The 19,872-nt window shown below is 52.0% G+C and overlaps 8 protein-coding genes across 8 annotated transcripts; 7 read left to right on the plus strand and 1 right to left on the minus strand.

The window, feature by feature from the left end:
• Nucleotides 1-449: 449 nt before the first annotated feature.
• On the plus strand, nucleotides 450-2,051 carry BDZ99DRAFT_430440 (uncharacterized protein). The gene is made up of 2 exons (XM_033717248.1): nucleotides 450-928; nucleotides 995-2,051. The coding sequence occupies exons 1-2, from the start codon at nucleotides 499-501 to the stop codon at nucleotides 1,795-1,797; spliced, it is 1,233 nt and encodes a 410-aa protein (XP_033583772.1). The 5' UTR covers nucleotides 450-498; the 3' UTR covers nucleotides 1,798-2,051.
• Nucleotides 1,920-3,117, minus strand: BDZ99DRAFT_373273 (NAD(P)-binding protein; the record flags this gene model as incomplete). Its single annotated transcript, XM_033714857.1, has 3 exons — nucleotides 1,920-2,213; nucleotides 2,265-2,951; nucleotides 3,013-3,117. The coding sequence occupies 3 exons, from the start codon at nucleotides 3,115-3,117 to the stop codon at nucleotides 1,920-1,922; spliced, it is 1,086 nt and encodes a 361-aa protein (XP_033583773.1).
• Nucleotides 3,118-4,146: 1,029 nt separating this feature from the next.
• Nucleotides 4,147-5,307, plus strand: BDZ99DRAFT_2182 (uncharacterized protein). Its single transcript, XM_033713414.1, has one exon. It carries the CDS (start codon nucleotides 4,210-4,212, stop codon nucleotides 5,059-5,061), a length of 852 nt encoding a protein of 283 aa, XP_033583774.1. The 5' UTR covers nucleotides 4,147-4,209; the 3' UTR covers nucleotides 5,062-5,307.
• Nucleotides 5,308-5,675: 368 nt separating this feature from the next.
• BDZ99DRAFT_513085 (MFS transporter, MCP family, solute carrier family 16, member 6) lies at nucleotides 5,676-7,133 on the plus strand (the record flags this gene model as incomplete). Its single annotated transcript, XM_033724674.1, has 4 exons — nucleotides 5,676-5,819; nucleotides 5,882-6,790; nucleotides 6,845-6,938; nucleotides 6,988-7,133. The coding sequence occupies 4 exons, from the start codon at nucleotides 5,676-5,678 to the stop codon at nucleotides 7,131-7,133; spliced, it is 1,293 nt and encodes a 430-aa protein (XP_033583775.1).
• Nucleotides 7,134-8,963: 1,830 nt separating this feature from the next.
• Nucleotides 8,964-11,195, plus strand: BDZ99DRAFT_492764 (uncharacterized protein; the record flags this gene model as incomplete). The annotated part of the gene is made up of 2 exons (XM_033723187.1): nucleotides 8,964-11,103; nucleotides 11,191-11,195. The coding sequence occupies 2 exons, from the start codon at nucleotides 8,964-8,966 to the stop codon at nucleotides 11,193-11,195; spliced, it is 2,145 nt and encodes a 714-aa protein (XP_033583776.1).
• A 1,849-nt stretch (nucleotides 11,196-13,044) lies between these two features.
• BDZ99DRAFT_2253 (uncharacterized protein) lies at nucleotides 13,045-14,134 on the plus strand. The gene is made up of 2 exons (XM_033713467.1): nucleotides 13,045-13,288; nucleotides 13,344-14,134. The coding sequence occupies exon 2, from the start codon at nucleotides 13,445-13,447 to the stop codon at nucleotides 14,033-14,035; it is 591 nt and encodes a 196-aa protein (XP_033583777.1). The 5' UTR covers nucleotides 13,045-13,288; nucleotides 13,344-13,444; the 3' UTR covers nucleotides 14,036-14,134.
• A 99-nt stretch (nucleotides 14,135-14,233) lies between these two features.
• BDZ99DRAFT_513089 (uncharacterized protein) lies at nucleotides 14,234-15,204 on the plus strand (the record flags this gene model as incomplete). The annotated part of the gene is made up of 2 exons (XM_033724675.1): nucleotides 14,234-14,840; nucleotides 14,894-15,204. The coding sequence occupies 2 exons, from the start codon at nucleotides 14,234-14,236 to the stop codon at nucleotides 15,202-15,204; spliced, it is 918 nt and encodes a 305-aa protein (XP_033583778.1).
• A 962-nt stretch (nucleotides 15,205-16,166) lies between these two features.
• Nucleotides 16,167-19,746, plus strand: BDZ99DRAFT_430448 (P-loop containing nucleoside triphosphate hydrolase protein). The gene is made up of 6 exons (XM_033717249.1): nucleotides 16,167-16,379; nucleotides 16,516-16,531; nucleotides 16,591-16,648; nucleotides 16,714-17,369; nucleotides 17,426-19,201; nucleotides 19,255-19,746. The coding sequence occupies exons 1-6, from the start codon at nucleotides 16,372-16,374 to the stop codon at nucleotides 19,270-19,272; spliced, it is 2,532 nt and encodes an 843-aa protein (XP_033583779.1). The 5' UTR covers nucleotides 16,167-16,371; the 3' UTR covers nucleotides 19,273-19,746.
• The last annotated feature ends 126 nt before the right edge of the window (nucleotides 19,747-19,872 follow it).

The following is a 19,872-nucleotide window of genomic DNA, read 5'->3' on the forward strand; positions in this document are numbered from 1 at the left end:
CTATCGTGTTGACACTCATACGCCACCACTTCAGGTAACTCGATGCATCTTCGAAGCCTTCAAAAGTCCGCCGACATGTTATGAGCTCCTCGCTAAATGTGTCTTGTGTCGTGTCTCGGTGAGAGCAGGAGGGTGTTCAAGATGGTCAGAGAATGTCTCGTCCAATCCTTTGAGATAGTCAGCCACACGAAGGAGTGACAGATGAATGTACGCACTGTACATCGTGCTACCCTCTCATACACATCTCTAGTGAAGCCAATAAACGGTCTCGTAAGCCTGACTTGGTGAAGCGTTCTTTACTGTCTACCTTCACCTTAATAATGGAGATGGTCGGTGAAACTTCGCTTGACTAATCGGGTTAGTCTTTCACTTCACTTCACTTTCTTTTCCCTCTTCAACAGCTTCAGCTCTACTCTTCTACCGGCAACCTCATCTTCTGCCATCATGGCGGAGCCCACAGGTCCTCCCGATACCAACCGTACCACATCATCTGCCACCATGGCCACGCCATCCGAGCCGGTCGCCCACGTCTGCGGGAAGTGCAATAACAAGGCTACGGAGTATTGCGGTCGCTGCACAAAGATCTGGTACTGCGGTCGCGTTTGCCAGGCCGCTCACTGGCAGGCTCACAAGCAGACCTGTGGAACTGACAAGATTCTTCAACATGCGGCAGAGGTATATCAGAAAGCATGGCTCGCCTACAGGGAGGCAACCTTTGACATCGACGTCGTGAAATTGGAGGATCAAGGCAACCAGCTCCTCCTGCATATTCGAAAAGCTGGTTTTCGACATGGTATTGCAGGTTTCTTCTTCGAATTCCCAGCCGCCTTAGTCCGTAACGATGAGGACAAACAAGCTCTCCTCACATCCATGATGTGCGAAGATGCCTTGGCCTACCTTCACGAGTTCTTCGCTAGAATGGTCAAAGGTGAGTTTTCAGACGAAGAGAACAGGCCTTCAAGATTGTCGAGCACTTGTTGATTCTCCCAAATAGGTTCATACGATAAAATCGAGGAAGTCGACGTCAGAATCAAGCCGTCAAGACGTACCACTGCGGACTGCGACTCCGACCGCACATCCGATGGCCAAACTTGTCCGCACCTTTTGCTACGCGCCACATCGAAAGATGGTATCGTATTTGCGATTGATCCTACAGGAGCACAGAACGGTCAGATGAAGGCATGGATGCCATGGCAAGACTTTGAAGATCTCTACGTCGAGCGGATTGTGGACATTTTCCCATTCGGCACCTTCCAGGACTTCAGCAACATTGAGGCAGCGAAGGGCGAAGGAGCAGCGGGATATATTTCCCGTGTCAATTGGGAAGCCATGAAGGCGTTCAGACAGGGTATCAAGACCTGGGAGGCTGCTTCTGGATTGACATCTTCAAGATTGGTTCGCAAGTGGGACGAGTCGTTCTGCTCGGAAGTCGTGAAGATGCAATTGAGCATAATTCGGGCTCTGAAAGCGCACATTGCGACGAAAGACTATGAAGAGGGAAACCGAGCTGCCTACGCTTGGGATGCTGTCAATCAGGGTCGTCGTATGACTATAGCTCGACGAAACGCTCTGTTCAACGAGGTGTCTCTTTTACCGAAGCCACAGTCACTTGAGAGGGACCATACGTTGCACGACAGCGGCATACATGAAATGAAGTTTCCTGGATTCACACTGTTGGACATGGGCGGAGGAGGAGCCATCGAAATGCTCAGTGAACACATGAGGGATGGTATGACTTCGAAGGAAGTATGGGACCTTTTCATGAGAACCAGCGGACTAGGCATCACGCCGCAATGATCACATAATCACCAGATCAAACACAAGCTCCTAGTACGGACCAAGGTGTCTGAGGTATATACGATCAGGAACTAGGAGCATCTAACCAAGTGTTACTATCCCTGATAGGAATCCATTCTACCTCACAACTTACTAGAGTTTCCGCTGCTAGGAAGCTCTATGACAAGCTTTCCGAATTGACTTGCTTTCTTCATGTCCTCAAAAAGTCCATCAATTTCTGCAATGTCCAGTCCCTTCACAACCCTCGATACTACAGGCTTCAGGTTCTTCTTGTTCACGAAGTCTACCATGTCTGCAAACTCCTTTCTTGACCCCATAGTCGAACCGCGAACTTCGATGTTCTTCAATACGGCGCTCATGAGCCATGGCATCTTCGGGCTCGTCGTCATCCCGTAGATTGATATGATACCACCAGCCTGTATATTTGTTAGCAATTACCATAGCACCAGCTGCACGCCCAAGCATACCTTCAGGAGCTTCACTCCTTTTGACACAATATCCCCACCTGCACCATCAACAATGGCGTCCAGATACTTCCGATCCTTCGGCAATATCTCCACCAACTTCTTCTCCCACCCTTCTTCCTTGTAATTCACACCACCCGCCGCACCCAGCTCCTTCGCCTTCGCAAGCTTCTCCTCGCTCCCAGACGACACATACACATTACACCCCTGCGCCACACCGTACAACAGCACCATCAGCGCCACGCCCCCTCCAATCCCGGTGATCAATATGTTCCTCCCAGGCTTCGCATTCCCCGACTTCGTGAAGAACGCCCTCCACGCCGTCAACCCGGTCAACGGCAGCGCCGCCGCCTCCGCATCGCTCAAATGTGTCGGCGCCTCCTCCAGCTCCTCCGCCTCCACCAGCACCACTTCCGCCAGTGTACCGGCCGGGTTGAATTTGGTCCCGCCCATGATCAGATAGCCTTTGGGGCCTTCGGGCCCATCGGGGTCGGAAGTCCATCCTAGGCCTGGATTGAGGATAACGCGTTTGTTGAGCCATTTCTTTGCGGAAGGGGAGGAGCCGGTTGAGGTAACTATGCCGGCGCCGTCGGCGAGGAGGGGGACGCCGAAGGCGGTACCGGGGTAGAGGTGTTGGCGGATGAAGAGGTCGCGGTGGTTTAGGGCGGCGGCTGTTATGGATACTACGACCTTGAGGGGTAGTTAGCGGTTGAAGGAAGGGGAATGGAGCTTGCTGGTGTAGGATACTAACTTGCGTTTCTGATGGTTGAGGGGACGGGATATTTATTTTTTCCAATGGGTAGTATACTTGCCCTGGCTTCCCCGGTGTTTGCTTGATTGCAATTGCGGATGGCATATTTGCGGTTTCTCGAAGGACAACAGGGATATATCAAACTGCTTTCCTGGAGCTTTCGTGAATGGAGCTTGGTGGTATACAGACGCTACTTATGAACGATGAAATATAAGTACAGTACATTCAAAGAAGTCAATTGATTTCACAACTAGTGACACATTAGGTGACTACTGAGTATATTTGTAGGCGAAGGGCAGTCCACGGGAAATCGAGACGGCTTTCATGGTGTTTCTTGGATGACGAAGGCCGACTCGCATTCGCGGGGTCAAGTTACCGAGGTCGGATGTAGCTCGGATTTAACCACCCTTCTACTCCTTTCACTCGTGAATGTCCAACAATCTCATCAAGTCAGCTCTGCATTTGTTTCTCTTATTACGACTAGCTAAAATATGAACGAAGCCATAGATCAGGTTAGGTTTCGTGGCCAGAGGAGCGACATCCCCGAGCTCTCGTCCTATCACGTCAAGATCTTTCTACCGAGGACCAAATCGCCGTCACAAGGACACGAGCGCGTATTGCATCTCACCTAAAATCAGTAATCTGAACCTGGAGCTTTCGGGGTCAGAGTCTCCCCGAATTCCTAACACACCGCGAGGACATTGGGCTCATAATCTGCCCGAATTCCCAATGGACTGTGAAGACTGCGGATTCCTCCCAATCGGTCATTAGCTACCGGAATGCATTTGAAGAGATTGTTCTCTTAGCATACATGTAGAATGCATCTAAGCATCTGCGCAGTAATTGCGAGGAATCTAACTTGCCTCAAACATTCCGATGTAACGCTCCCTTATTGAATATACCAATAACCTGCCAGACTTCCCAGAACTAGCTAGCATTCCCACTTGATGTACGGAGTAGAGTTTCCAGACTGGTGGGAGAAGTTCGACCAATCACTTCGTGTCCAAACAGTGTTGTTTTGGTCTAATAGGAATGCGAAAGTAAGATTCCATTATAAATCCTGTATCCAGATGTTACTCTTCTAACTTGGGGCTATTCCATCTTTCCTCACGCTCGTTTTCCGCAAAGTTTCATACTTCATCCCACACTCGTTTTCCTCGTTTGTCGCTCTTTCAATCTCTTTCGCTTCTCTTAAACATGAAGCTCCTTCTCTCCGCGGCGATAGCCCTCCAGATTCTACATTTCACGAGCGCCCAAGGCTTCCAGAACAATGGTCGCCCTCAGCCTGGGGAGCTGAGCTACCCATCCCCATCCCCTGAAGCAGAGGGCAAGAACGTCAACATCAACAAAATCACCATTGCGATCGGGGACGATGACGATCCAAAGGGCAAACCCAAACACCCCCATTGGGATGGTGACAGCGACTGTGATCTACCACCAAAGAAGGAGGATGACGATACGTGGGGGTCGCCACAGCAAGGGCTAGGTCCCCGCGACGAAGGGCTGGAAGCACGCAAACCATGTCCGAAGGAAGGATGCGGCCACAAACACCACTCCAACTGGATCTGGCACTACAAGTCTAAGACGACATCGAAATCGACATCAACATCGACGTCGACATCAGTATCTTTCCCCGTCTATACCTGGAGTTTCACCACCAAGACTGGAGAAGAGACTGCGGCCCCAACTAGAGTGGCAGAACCACCTAGGGCGACCCTCTCGCCTCTCCAAACTTCACAGCCTGCAGTCATCCCCCCTGCTGGGGGAGCAGGAACCTGCCCAGCGACTTGCGACCCCACCAGCGGCAAGAATTTCTGCGACGTCAGCACCTCGTGCATTGGCATCTCCGGCAGCAAGTATCTGTGCGCTTGTGCTGCTGGATTCCGCGCTTCGGACACGTCTCCTACCGACTCTATAGTCCAGGTCCGGGTTGATGGCTTCCCCTGGGTACTTATCAAGCCAGGGCAAAAGTGCAGCCAGCTCTGCACCAAGCAGTCGGCGCCGGATTGGTGTGGGGAGGTCCCTGTGGACAACAAGTGTAAGGCGTAAGATTGGAATGGACTATGGACTAATATCTGAAAAGGCGATCATGTATCAGTGGTTTACCAGGGTCTCAGAATGAAGTATTACTATCTGATGTTCTGTATTTCATACGTGTGTTTTTGCTGTGATGTTTTGCCAAACCGCCTTTCTGGCGACGAGAGTTGGTGTTGTTGTATTGATAGGTGCAATTTTTTTGAGTAATTTATAATCTAGTCTCTTGAATTGGCTTGTTCAAAGTTCATTACCAATCGCATCACAAATTAGTGACGATTGAGGGCAAAGCCTACGATTTGACTTAAACTTTGAAAACAACAGCTATATATGATTACGTCATCGTTGTTCGTGGGGCCCGGGAATAAAAAGTACTAAGTAGCGCTGACGGTTATAATAGGGCGGTTGGCCCGAAATATTCTCCACTTTCTCTCCCACTTTCTCTCCACTTCTGTGGGAGAGGACCGATGCCGCACCTTCTGAGTTCCCCAGGTATTTCATTTTTGATACCCTTCAAATACATGATCTTGATTCCGTGTTACAGCAATCTTTTGTAAATTCCTAATCTCTTAAACGCTTCCTTAGGTTTTTCAATGACTTAGTCAGAGTGGGTGAAAGATCTATTCGTGATGGGCAAAGATACAGAAAACTACGCACCGTCCCCTACGGACGAAGTTATCGTTAATCCGGATTCCGCACTCGAAGACTGTTCGCCAGAACCCACGGACACAATTCCTGAGGGAGGGTATGGTTGGGTCATCGTTGCTTGCGTCGTATGGGCTCCCCTAACCCAGCTTTCATCTATCTCTAAGAGATTTTCTAATAAAACGTTTAGTTCGCTATCAACGGCTTCACTTGGGGCGTAGTAGCTTCGTACGGTGTCTTCCTTGCTTACTATCTTTCTCACGATGTCTTTCATGGAGCCACTGCACTCGACTATGCCTTCATCGGCGGATTGAATTTCGGGATCTCTCTATTCATAGCATCTCCTGTTACGTATCTCACACGGATTCTTGGAACTCACATCCCAATGCTCATTGGAATTGTGCTCCAGACCGGCGGATTCATTGCTGCATCATTTGCAAAGAAAATCTGGCACCTATATATAAGTCAGGGCCTTCTCGTCGGACTCGGAGTTGGGTTCATTTTCATACCAAGTGTGGGTGTCACCTCCCAATGGTTCGAAAAGAAGAGAAGCCTTGCCAATTCAATCACCAGTGCTGGGTCCGGGGTTGGCGGAATAATCGTCGCATTCGCGACACTGCCCATGATCGAGAACATCTCCCTTGGCTGGGCTCTGCGCATCATCGGAATCATAAGCGGTACGGTAAACGTGATTGCCACTTGTCTAATTCGCAACCGAAATAAGGTTATCAAGCCGGCCATGCATCCGTTCGACCTCAAACTCCTTCACCAGGGAAACGTTATCATTTTACTGTCCTGGGCTTTCTTTAGCATGCTTGGATATATCATAATCATCTACTCTCTATCGGATTTCGCTCGCTCTATCGGTTTGCCATCTTCCCAAGCATCGATGATCACGGGCTTCCTCAATCTAGGGACTGCTGTAGGGAGACCGTGCATAGGCGTTCTCAGTGACCGCTACGGGCGGATCAAGGTGGCTGGTCTGACGACCTTCATCTGCTTTCTATCAATCTTCATGGTCTGGGTCCCCGCAAACTCGTATGGAATCACCGTGTTCTTCGCATTGTTGAGTGGAGCTATAGTCGGAGTGTTTTGGATGGTAATCAGCGTTCCAAATGACGATTTCAGAGTGTTATAGCTAACAGCTTCACAGACTATCAGCCCCCTATGCGCGGAAGTGGCGGGACTCACAGAGCTGCCGTCTATGCTCTCTTTGGCTTGGGCTTCCGTTGTCCTACCGACTACTTGTAAGCCCCTCCCCATTCTAGAGATCCGATCGTACTAATAGGAGGTCAGTTGCGGAGGTCATTGGCCTGAAGCTTCGCCGCCCATATGCGAATCGACCTTACTTGTATCCTCAGATATTTGCGGGTATCTCATACTTAGCTGCGACTGCCCTTATGCTTGCGCTATGGCTGAGGCATCGTCGAAGAAAGCCATAAGGACGCAGTGGAAATAGGGCTACCTTTTGACTGACCGAAGACATGCTGGCTGGGGTGCTGCTTACAGTGGTGTCACATGAGCAAGAGTGAAGCCTGAGCAGTATGATGTCTGTGTATCCAAACGTATGACTTAGTACTGTAGGTCAACACGGCTCTAGCCTTGCTCACTCAATACCACTGTGAGGAGTAGCCCAGTTAGCAGCTAGTTGGCCAGTCCAAAGACAACCTAATATCTGCTGCATTGATCTTTACACCTAGAGTGTTCAAAAACCCTAGAGGCACCCCAAACAGCGGCATCAATAGTACTCAACTTTGTATTCTAAGCACTGAGTACTAGGCCATACGTTTTGGGGACTCGGATATAGCATGGCTGGGGCTTCGCTCTTGCTGGTACGGGTGCGAGAGGCTTCTGGACGGCGACAGGAGTGCAAGGATCAAAGCATGGAGTGTTCCAAATGGAGCCTGGTGGGAAGGAAGAGTCTGAACCCAACGAGAACCGACTCGAAGTAGCTACTGGAGTTGCTGGAGGAGCAGGTTTTGCTACCGCGCCTTCGCCTGCTGGGGGCGCTGATCCGGCTCTGGAGTACCTCAGGGCTAGTACGGGAGTGTTAGCAGCAAAGCGAGGTGTGTCCCAAATAGAGCCTGATAGGAATTTGCTTGTAGAGGCTGGAGCTGCTATAGGCGTAGAATTGACTATCGCGCTCTGGTCTGCTGGGGGCGCTGATCCGGCTCTAGAGTGCCTTAAGGCTGGTACGGGAGTGTTAGCAGCAAAGCGAGATGTGTCCCAAATAGAGCCTGATGGGAATTCACTCGGCGTAGGAGCTGGAGCTGTAAGAGGCGTCCATTTGACTGTTGCCCCCTGGTTTGCTCTCTAAACACCACTGTGAGTAGCCCAGCTAGCAGGTAGCTGGACAGTTAAGGGGTAGTCTAATTTCCACTACATCAACTTTGACATTATAGTCGAAGTTTCAAAAGCCTATAGGGGTACCTCAAACAGTGGCAAAAGGATGTATACAGACCCTTGGCAAGGCACTATGATGTGGGCGAGTGAGATACGGAGGTTGAATATCAGGTCGTAGGTTTAGCACCCACGAATATGCCATTTCTCGGGCGACAATATTGCTCGCTCGATGCCACTGTAAGAAGTATCCCAGCTGGCAGCTAGCCAGCCATTCAAAAGGCAGCCTCGTTTCCAATGTACAAACCTTTACATCCCGTTTTCAAGTTTAAAGCCTATAGGGGTACCCCAAGCGGTGGTAAAACGCGGTCAGTCACAAGGTAGATCAATCTCGACTGCACGAACCTTGACATTCCGTTTGAATCCTTAAGAGTCTATAGGGGCACCCCAGACAGTGGCAAACATATGTGCCCCAGGCTTTTCGCAAGGCACTGCAAAGGGTAAGGAGCAACTTAGACCACCTCGTCGAGTCGTCATAGTTCTGTGTACACGCGTTTGCCGCTGTGTGGAGTTCTTCCATCTATTTTCAACAACCTGAGCTAGCAATATTCTGATCGTTTTGACTGACCTGTCGCCTGTCCAGGGCACCTCAGACCGCGTCGTCTGCTACTAGTGAAGGACAGTAAATCACACCCCGATCGAAGTCCTTTGAGCTGGTGAAGGCCTTCTCATAGAGCGCGCTTAGTGTACACGCGCTTCTATCGAGATTTAGAGTCAGTGCTTCACGCCGTTGCCCAGGTGACTTCTGTGGTTGAAGTTCGGTCAATGAGGACAGTCCTTCAACAATCTCATCACGCCCGTCGCCCGAACCTCACCTTCACAACAACAACAACCCCTTCACACACTCATCTACCACTACTTCAACCTCCACAATGTCTTCCAATCGCGAATCAGACATGTCTCACCTTGCTGCTGGCACTCCTGTCGCCAGCCCGCGCACCCCAGGGGGACTCCAGGTTCCTGGACGTCCGCCATTCCGCCTACCAACGCCGCAAGGCTATCCGCCTGGATGGAACTCGCCTTTCCCCCAAGGCTCTGCTTGGGACACCCCACGCTTTGATATTGGCACTCCGGCACCAGGCCTGAGGGCCTCCAGAGGTGGATCAGCCCCCCCAGCAGACCAGGGCGCGACAGTCAACTTCACTCCTCTCGCAGCTCCAGCCTCTACGCCGAGCGAATTCCCATCAGGCTCTGTTTGGAACACTCCACGCTTTGATATTGGCACTCCGGCACCAGGCCTGAGGGCCTCCAGAGGTGGATCAGCACCCCCAGCAGACCAGGGCGTGTCAGTCAACTTCACGCCTCTCGCAGCTCCAGCCTCTACGCCGAGCGGATTTCCGTCAGGCTCTATTTGGGACACACTACGCTTTGAGGCTGACACTCCTGTCGCCGTCCGGAAGCCCCTCGCACCCGTAGTAGCACCCCCAAAGACTGTAAGGCGCACCGCTGGTCTGAGAGCTCGCCAGGACTCCACTCCCTTCGTGAAGAGAAAGGGACTCCGCAGCAGCGCGATCATGTCTTTCGCACCTAACGGCATTTACATGCTAGACCTACCTGGATTCGCTTCTAAGCATCCTTCCTTGACCACTCCCCAAGTCGATCGAATCACCTTTCACATCTCCGAGAATGGCGCCATCTACTGGGGCGCTCTCACCGCTGACGACGGCACTGTCGAAGTCTCCTTGATGATCCAGCGTCTCCCAATTGAGAAACGCCCGACCTTCAGCTTCACATGGTGCGGCCAACGTGAGAACTCCCGAGCTCTCATCGGACCTACCTGCACCGGAGTCTTTCACTTCGAAGGCGAGAACACCATCGTGGGACATTTCAAGTCGCTCTACGATTTCCGCACTGAATTTATCGGCCACCGCAACAAAACCAACATCATCGCTCCTCTTGCTGCTGCAAAGATTAAAGAACATTGGACAGCTTGCCATGAACGTCTCGCCAGCATTACGAATATTGAAGAAAAGTACGCGAAAGAACAGACTGAAGATGAATTACTCGCCTCATTCGTCGCCGGCGACAGCTTCATCGAGCACGTTGACCTCGACTGGGCAGAGAAACTCCCCATGCTCCAACAGACTCGCTCCTATTACCTTTCCACCTCTCACAACATCAACAAGCTCAAGTTCGACTCCATCCAGCCCCAACACCTTGCCCTTGAAGATCTCACACTCTGCCGAGACGAAGACGGAACAATGTGGGGCTCGTTCAAGATCCAGAACACGAAAGGCGTCCTACGATTCGACCAATTCGCATACCCGCTTGAACCCAGACTGCCCCCGACATATCAATTCGAGTGGTACGGCATCGAGACTGTTGGCGACATCCAAACCGCATCGCAGCGCTCCGTACGTCGTGGAACCGGCTTCATAACCTTCGAGAACTTCTGCGAATCTACGATCCACGGCCGCTTCAATCCTCCAGAGGGCGCCAACCTAGACTCGTTCTCTTCGTCCGGTGGCCTGGCGGACGCCGGCTTCTGGAACGCTTCGTGGCAGCAACCGTACGACTATTACGGCTATGTCAACGACGCGAAATCAGACCTACTTGACGATCAATCGGCCGGACGTCGCATTTCACGCTCAATCCCGTCGATGAAGGGGGAGTGGGCCGAGATTCGGGCCCTGTGGGGGGTGGGTGCTGGGGAGGTAGATGGGGGTGCGGAGTCCCCTTGGGGTCTTCGCACCCTCAGAACTGGAGAGACGTTGCCGGAGGGCGCGTTTGGGACGGCGGCGGCGGAGGCTTTGATCGCCTCGTGGACGTACGAGGAGGATTCCGAGGGGGGGAAGGAATCTTCCTCGTCCGTCCACGGGGCGGCGAGCAAGAAGAGGTCGCGGGAGGAGGAGGAGGGGGAGGCAGAGGGGGAAGAGGAGGGTAGTTCCGGGGGAAAGAAGAAGAAGAAGAAGAAGCAGAATCATGTCCGCTTTGCGGACGTAGAGGGGGGCGAGCCGGCCACAACTACTCGAAAGAGTGGCAGGAAGAGGACCCCAACTACCCGATATACGGGTAAGTGAGGAGAGAGCGGGGCCTGTGCGTGGAGAAATGGCAGTAGTTTGTACGATAGCATCCTGAAAGTTGAACTTGAAATGATAGACTAATTTCTGAATCTTGTGAACCTTCACGTGACTTGGATGTACTGAAAGTGCTTCTTGAATTAGAACTTACTGATGAGCGTTCTGGGCACCTGTTGATGGAATCGAAGGACTTCAGCCCTTTATGGTACTTTCCAATTCTACAGCAAAGTTGGCTCAATTCAAGGCCTTAAATAGAGCGTCTCGGCGTGAGGGTCCAATATCAACCCTAGGGAATTGGTATACCTGAAGTGGTTAGCGCCGTCTGTCTAGCCTTGAAGTGTTCTTATTCTAGTAGCCGAATGTCAAGTTCTCCTGAGGTTGAAACTGAGCAACGAAAATAGACTTCCAATTTGCGTTCACCCTGGCCGTGCAATTGGAGCACGTCTAAGATTGACTATGAGGAACTAACCCATTGCCGAGTGGCTAACGCTGTCTGTATAGCCCTAACCTACTTTTGATTTCCCGGATGGATGTAAATATTTACAGAGGCAAAATTGGAGCAAAGGCAACGAAATTTCAATCTACATGTAGCCTGGCTGTGCAATTGGAGCACGTTCAAAATCAACTCCGAGGATTCAACCCATTGCTGAGTGGCTGACGCTGTCTGCCTCGCCCCAGACCTCTATGAAATTTCCAGACGGATGTAAAGGTTCATAGAGGCCAAATCGGAGCAGGGACAACGAGCTTCCAATTTGTATCCACGCTGACTATGCTATTAGAGCGCATCTAAAATTGAATCCGAGGAATTAACGCATTGCCGAGCGCCTAACGCCGTCTGACTAGCCCCAGACCACTATGAATTTCTCAGACGGATGTCAAGGTTCATAGAGGCTAAATTGAAGCAGCAGAAATGAAACTTAGATATGCGCTTACAACTAGGCCACGAGTTTGGGTACACGGATATACCGCTGCTTGAGGGCGGCTTTTGCATGCGAGGTACCGCTGTCAGGAGCAGCCCCGTTGCCAGGGGGTTGGTCAGTTAAGAGGCTGGTCAAACTCCACGGCGTGGAATTTGACATCGTGTTCGCGGTTTGAAAAGGCCATGAAGGCGCCCTAGGTAGTGGCAAACGGACTTGTCTCTTCCATTTTCTTCAGTGCTGATACCCGACCGCTTCGATACACGTTCTCCTCGGAGCCCTAGATATAACGCTGCTAGCGCTTCCATCTTGCTTCCTCGGTACCACTGTCAGGAGCACTCCCGTTGGCAGGAGGTCGGTCAGTCAAGAGGCTGCTTAATCTCCCCTGTATGAAATTTGACATCGCGTTCAGATTCTTGAGGTACCATGGGGGTACCTCAAGCAGTGGCAAGCAGGTGTGACAAGACATATGGCTTGGCACTGTATACTGAAGATGCGATTGGAGTACATCCAATATCAGCTCCAAGGAAGAAGAAAGTTCCAAAGTGGCTGACGGTGTCTGTCTTGCCCTGAAGTAGCATAAAATTTCAAGACGGATGTCAAGATTCATGGAGGCTGTATCAAAGCAGCTGAAACGCGCTTCCCATTTCTGCCTATGCAATTGGAGCATGTCCAGACTCAGAGCTTCCCGCTATCACTAGTGCAACTGCTCATGAGGCTTTGTGGACACCTTGGCGTGATGCTCAATTTGGGCACTGGAAACACTTTCCGCTTGGCTGTAAATTGAATTTGCTTCGGAGAGTTCCGCGGTATGTAGCATGACAGCGTCTGAGCTCCTCCAAAGTGCGTTTGGCGCTATCCCTTGCACGCGAAAGCAGAGCCGATTTACATTGTTGAGTATGGTCGGTAAGTGAGGAAGCCAATATCAGGCGCTAGGAATGTTAGCTCTCTGATTTAGCTGCTGTCGTGCTCCCTACTGTGCGACATCAGCAGTAACTAGCCCCAAACCTAGACACACGTAAATCCCACTGCTCAGACTCCACTCTTGCTTGCTTGATACCACTGTAAGGAGAGCCCCAGCTCTATCGGACTTCCGCGCAGATATCTTGGCGTTACTTATGCAGATTCGCAAATAGGCAAGGTGAACATACTTGGTGGAGGAGCTCGCATGGACTGACACTCTGCAGTGCAATGTCTTCTCCGGGCTCATGGGACCAATTGGTTCATTTGTTTATCAAGAATACATACCTTCCTTGCCATATTCTAAATGTCAACATTATAGAGTCGCGGTTTTATAAATAAGTAGAATACTGACAATGATTGAGATCCAGTGAGACATTCCCTGACGCTCTTTTCGTCTCTCCCCTATCCCACCTTCTCTCTATCTCATTCGTTTTACTGAGTGTCTTGAACACCATGAAGTTCTCATCGACACTTATGTCGGCCATGCTGGTCTCTGCGGTTCTTGCGAATCCAGTAGCGCAGGCTCAGCAGTCAGGCCGACCTGTCTTTTCACCTCGGCCCGGACTAGGGTTTCCTTCTTCTTCTTCTTCTGCTTCTCCTTCGCCTTCGCCTTCGCCTGTGGTAGATGATACACCGGCACCAGCAGACAATCCCGCTCCCATTACCCCTGGGGGTGGTGGCGGTAGACAGCCGCCTGGGAACGACAACACACCTGGAAGCTTCCCTAGCAATAATCCAGGGTCCATTACCCCCGGGGGCGGTGGCGGTAGACAGCCGCCTGGGAACGACGACACGCCTGGAAGCTTCCCTAGTAACAATCCGGAACCCAGACCTGGCAACCACCCTGGGAACCCAAGCGGCGGAAGCCCCCAAGGTAGCCCTCCTAGCGGCTGGGGCCCAGGCGGCGGAAAACCACAAGGTAGTCCTCCTATCGGCTGGGGCCCAAAGCCTAGCTGGGGCCCCAGCGGCGGAAAGCACCCGCCTACCAATCGTCCAGACCATAGGCCGGACTACCAACGTACTCCAAAGACATACTACCTTTAGGTTATCAGGTAAATAAACTATCTGGTTACTCGCGAGGTCAGGACCAACATCTCCTAGTGACAATAAGGACATCAACAAGCAGCTCGTCAAGTTCGAAGCTCATGGGCCAGGAAACATGGCAGGCATTTACCTCGACTCGGATGAAGCCCCATACAAGTTCACTTTTGAGAATGAGACTTTTGCTCCCCATGACCCCAAATGGAAAGATCCCTCCCAGCCACCGAGCGGAAGCTGGCAGGCAAATCGCCCTTCGATACTCCTGACGGCGGATACTTGACCACAGAGAAGCGTAGCATTGAGCGTCGTCAACGGAAAGGCCAGAATGGAGATCAGAACCAGGATGGGAATGACGACTGGGATCAAAAGAAAGGCTGGGGCGACGACGACGATGATAGCGACAATTGGGATCAAAAGAAAGGTTCGGGCAACAAGCCGTGGGGGGATGACCAATGGGGGCACGGGCACCACGACCAAGACAAAATTGCCCAGTTCTGGGGGTATCCAGCAGTTCCATACGGCAGATACACGGATCAGCTGGTGTTCGTTCAGTACGTTGGCAGCAGCCTGCGCCACATCGAAGACATCTTCCGGGATGGATCTGGCGGTTTCATTGGCATCAGCGGCGTCGGTGTTACTGTTGAGCCTAACCAGTTTGAGACTGAAGGACGTCGCAATGGTGGCCTACCCGGAGAGGAGATTGTGTACGGCGGCGACTCTGAAGACCAAGGCAGATGGATCGCTGTTGAGAAGCCTGGACCCGACTGCAGCTGGGTTATCTACTGGTGGGACGGAAAGTGGTTCCCATGTAAGTGTCTGCTAACCTGTTCTATGATTTACTCGTGCTAATACCCAAGCTAGGGCAACAAGACAGGCCAAGACGGTACGAGAAAATCAAGGTCCTCGCCGTCGACTCCAACAACGTCGACTATGGGTTCGAGCCGCAATATGATGACGATAAAGGTCCTGACGACAAAGGTCCTGACGACAAAGGCCCTCCGGGCGGCCAAGGTCCTCCAGGCGGCCAAGGTCCTCCAGGTGGCCAGGGCCCTCCAAGCGGCCATGGTCCTCCTAGCGGCCAAGGTTCAAGCGGTCAAGGTTCCTGGGGCGGTCAAGGTTCTGGCAGTCAAGGTCCTGGCAGTCGAGGTACTTGGGGCGGTAACGGTTCTTGAGGATCTGTCAAGCCCGGCGATCGTCCTCAACCTAGAGGCTTTGGTGGGACTACTCCTCACTTGTCTTTACCACTCGTGGCCACTGGTGAGGCTGGTAGAGGTCTCACGTTAAGGTGAACTGTGTGGCTGGCCATTGCTGCAATGGACCATTTTCTTGGATTGGTTGTTTTAATTAGTTCCTCAGGTTCATTTCTCTTACGAAATCGATCATTCGCTGTAACACAACGCACGCATACATTTAATGCTAATGTATCTCTGGTGTCCATCGAATGCTTGCAACTATTTAAATGTGTCCTGGCTTCGTGATCGTTGCCAGCCTTTGAAGGCAAAAGTGGTGCTGAGGCAAAAGTAGTGCTGACACAGTGGCAAATGGCGAGGTCTATGCATCTTTGGCTCGAACTGAAGCGGTATCTTGTTTCGTGTTGATTGTAAATGCAACAGAAAGACAGACTTCACGTGATTTCTAAGAATGCAGAGGATCAGCGGGCGTAATCAATGCGTAATCTTCGGTCCACGGTAAGTCCTTTTCGAAAACCAGCTAGTGAACAGTTCAAGACCTTTCAACAGTATCAAGAAAGGATATTATGCCTGTGACTGTAGCGATGATGAAGACTGGTCATCTTGAAATACGCAAAGGTAGAAGAAGAGCTGGCGTGAGTCATGCCACCCAGATTGAGAAAAGTTCCGGAGACGACTGTGGCATGAGTCTGCCTGTACGCAGCAGAAGTATGGATATGAACTCACAGCAGGTATGACTCACACGTGTTCGCTCGAAGCCAGAGCTTCAGGGCGAGTGAATGAAGCAGCTGATAGGCAGTGACTCTTCATCCGGATTGTGGTTCGATGGTCAAAGGATGATGGGAGAAGGCAGTGCGTGCCGTTTAGCCCGTCGGATTTAGCGAAGCGCTGCCCCACCAACCGAAAACTCCTGCACTTCTATCGAGCTGCCTCCCGCCGACCTCCTCCCTTCTCCACCGCCTCGACTTCCACTTCCACTCTCACCTCCTAGCCTCTTCTACAGAGCGCTTCAGCTTCGTGCAACAAGCCTACACAGGCAAACTAGCAGCCCACCAGCGTTCTCGAGAACGCATCATTCTATCGAAGCGGGGTACTTGGGCCTCGACACCACTAGAGTTTTAACCACCGAAATCCAACAACACCGCCATCATGGTCAAGTAAGTCTCCATCTCTCTCATCTTGCGCCGACTCGAAATCGAGGCAGGCTGCCCTGGACTTGTTTCTGCCCAGCTCGTCTCCCATACTCTACGTCGATACTCCAGTGAAGACAATATGCTGACTTATTCTCACCAGCTTCACCGTCGAAGAGGTACGCCACAATAAAAAAAACATTGAAATATGGGATATCAATGCTGACAATGTTGAAAGATCCGTGGTCTTATGGACTCTGCGGCTAACATCCGCAACATGTCCGTCATCGCGCATGGTGAGTTGGCATCTGTCTCTTCGTGATACCCCGCGGCATTGTTCTGACCTAAGGAAATTGTATAGTCGACCACGGAAAATCCACCTTGACCGATTCTCTCGTCCAACGTGCCGGTATCATCTCTGCGGCGAATGCGGGAAAGGCCCGGTTTACGGACACTCGACCCGACGAACAGGAGCGTGGTGTCACCATCAAATCGACAGCCATCTCGCTGTACGCCACCCTCAATGATCCTGAGGACATGAAGGATATCCCGGTCAAGGTCGATAAGAACGAGTTCCTGATCAACTTGATCGATTCCCCTGGTCACGTTGATTTCTCATCTGAAGTGACCGCCGCTCTTCGTGTCACTGACGGTGCCCTCGTCGTCGTCGACACCGTTGAAGGTGTGTGTGTGCAAACCGAGACTGTGCTTCGACAGGCTCTTGGTGAGCGTATCAAGCCCGTCGTCATTATCAACAAGGTCGACCGTGCTCTCCTCGAACTTCAAGTCTCCAAGGAAGATCTGTACCAGAACTTCTCTCGTGTCATCGAGTCCGTCAACGTCGTTATCTCCACCTACTTCGACAAGGTTCTTGGCGATGTCCAGGTCTACCCCGACAAGGGCACTATCGCTTTCGGTTCCGGTCTCCATGGCTGGGCCTTCACCGTGCGCCAGTTTGCCGGCAGATACGCGAAGAAGTTCGGTGTCGACAAGAACAAGATGATGGAGCGCCTATGGGTAAGAGAAACCTGAAATCCCGCACGAAATTTAAACCGGGCTAACAAACTGAACAGGGGGACAACTACTTCAACCCGAAGACCAAGAAGTGGACCAAGGTTGGCACTCACGACGGCAAGCCCCTCGAGCGTGCCTTCAACCAGTTCATCCTCGACCCGATCTTCAGAATCTTCAACGCCGTAATGAACTTCAAGACGGACGAAATCCCCACGCTCCTGGAGAAGCTTGAGATCAAGCTGTCCTCCGACGAGAAGGATCTTGAAGGAAAGGCGCTGCTGAAGGTCGTTATGAGGAAGTTCTTGCCAGCGGCAGACGCTCTTCTCGAGATGATGATTCTGCATCTCCCATCTCCCGTCACCGCTCAGAAGTACCGTATGGAGACCCTCTACGAAGGTCCCCATGACGACGTCAACGCCATTGGAATCCGGGACTGCGATCCCAAGGGTCCCCTCATGTTGTACGTCTCTAAGATGGTGCCAACCTCCGACAAGGGCCGTTTCTATGCTTTCGGTCGTGTCTTCTCCGGTACCGTCAAGTCTGGCTTGAAGGTCCGCATCCAGGGCCCGAACTACACCCCTGGCAAGAAGGACGATCTCTTCATCAAGGCCGTCCAGCGTACCATTCTCATGATGGGCCGGTTCGTTGAGCCCATTGAGGATGTGCCCGCCGGTAACATTCTCGGTCTCGTCGGTATTGATCAGTTCTTACTCAAGTCTGGTACATTGACTACCAACGAAACCGCGCACAACCTCAAGGTCATGAAGTTCTCCGTTTCCCCCGTCGTCCAGCGCTCCGTCGAAGTCAAGAACGCCCAGGACCTGCCCAAGTTGGTTGAAGGTCTGAAGCGTCTGTCCAAGTCGGATCCTTGCGTATTGACCTACATTTCCCCATCCGGCGAGCACGTTGTTGCCGGCGCCGGTGAGCTTCATTTGGAGATCTGCTTGAAGGACTTGGAGGAGGACCATGCCGGTGTTCCCCTTCGCATCTCCGACCCAGTCGTCCAGTACCGTGAGACTGTTAGCAAGAGCTCCAGCATCACGGCGCTCTCCAAGTCGCCCAACAAGCACAACCGCCTGTACGTTATCGCCCAGCCCTTGGACGAGGAGGTGGCTCAAGCCATCGAGGCGGGCAAGATTGGTCCCCGTGACGATATCAAGGCTCGCGCTCGTATCCTTGCCGATGAGCACGGTTGGGACGTCACAGACGCCCGTAAGATCTGGTGCTTCGGTCCCGATACTAGCGGCGCCAACTTGCTCGTCGATCAGACCAAGGCTGTGCAGTACCTGAGCGAAATCAAGGACTCTGTTGTCTCTGGTTTCCAATGGGCCACCAAGGAAGGCCCCGTAGCCGAGGAGCCGATGCGATCCGTGCGCTTCAACATTATGGATGTCACCCTCCATGCTGACGCTATCCATCGTGGAGGTGGACAGATCATCCCCACTACTCGTCGTGTGCTCTACGCTGCCACTCTTCTTGCGGAACCAGGTCTCCAGGAGCCCATCTACATGGTCGAGATTACTGTGCCCGAGCAAGCTATGGGCGGTATCTACGGTGTGCTTACTCGGAGGAGAGGTCACGTCTTCGAAGAGTCCCAGCGTCCCGGTACTCCTCTCTTCCACGTCAAGTCCTACCTTCCCGTCAACGAGTCTTTCGGTTTCAACGCCGATCTGCGCAGTGCCACCAGCGGCCAGGCGTTCCCACAGTTGGTGTTCGACCATTGGCAGATACTGCCCGGTGGATCAGCGCTTGACACCACGTCATTGCCTGGTAAGATTGTAGAGACTATGCGGAAGAGGAAGGGCCTCAAGGTCGAAGTGCCCGGTGTTGAGAACGTAAGTTTCCTCCAATGGAACCGGAGAGAACGATTGCTAACATGGCTACGCAGTACTACGACAAGCTATAGAGAGATGCTATCAAAAACGATAAATTTCCTTATTATTCAATGCTTGGAATATACCGGGGCTGCTCGCCATCAGGGGTCGTCCGTTCCCTGCGCAACGTGTCAACGAAACATTAAGAGCATCTCTGGAGGAGTCTAGGGACTAGTTGACGATGACGGGCACCCTGGTGCGACAATGATCGAGGGTAGTGCTGGCGATCCGTGGCCTTTCCTTTTGCATGTTCTGCTTTGTGATGTAATCGTGGGACTAGAAATAAGAACCACATGAACACAATCCTTACTCTCCTGTGATGTTTGACATGCTGTGAGCGAACAGGCGCCGTTGAATAGAGAGTGGCAGTCCACGGATTTGTGGGAGTTCTCTTCAAGAACGCGACTCTCTTTGGGCTCACCCGGCACTGTTTGAGGTCCTCTGGTATGTAAATCATTGAAATTCGCAAAGCGACAATTTGGGCAAGCCTGATAGCTCCCCAGGCCACCTCAGACGGTGTCAGACTGTCGCTTTATGTCCAACAGAGCCTGCTTAGACCGCTGCATAGCAATCTGGGTAATCAATATCGGAGATCTGCATCACGTGACCCGCGACGGACGAGACGCGAAACT

This window comes from Mytilinidion resinicola (genome assembly GCF_010093595.1).
Source record: "Mytilinidion resinicola strain CBS 304.34 unplaced genomic scaffold BDZ99scaffold_1, whole genome shotgun sequence".
NCBI lineage: Eukaryota > Fungi > Ascomycota > Dothideomycetes > Mytilinidiales > Mytilinidiaceae > Mytilinidion > Mytilinidion resinicola.

Excerpts from the sequence above, each read along its gene's own strand:
- BDZ99DRAFT_2253 (XM_033713467.1), top strand. The coding sequence starts at position 13,445 with ATGAAGTTCTCATCGACACTTATGTCGGCCATGCTGGTCTCTGCGGTT.
- BDZ99DRAFT_430448 (XM_033717249.1), top strand. Across the intron at positions 16,649-16,713 it reads CATGTCCGTCATCGCGCATG|TCGACCACGGAAAATCCACC; the intron begins GTGAGTTGGCAT and ends GAAATTGTATAG. Across the intron at positions 17,370-17,425 it reads AGATGATGGAGCGCCTATGG|GGGGACAACTACTTCAACCC; the intron begins GTAAGAGAAACC and ends CAAACTGAACAG.
- BDZ99DRAFT_430440 (XM_033717248.1), top strand. The coding sequence starts at position 499 with ATGGCCACGCCATCCGAGCCGGTCGCCCACGTCTGCGGGAAGTGCAAT. Across the intron at positions 929-994 it reads CTTCGCTAGAATGGTCAAAG|GTTCATACGATAAAATCGAG; the intron begins GTGAGTTTTCAG and ends TCTCCCAAATAG.
- BDZ99DRAFT_2182 (XM_033713414.1), top strand. The coding sequence starts at position 4,210 with ATGAAGCTCCTTCTCTCCGCGGCGATAGCCCTCCAGATTCTACATTTC.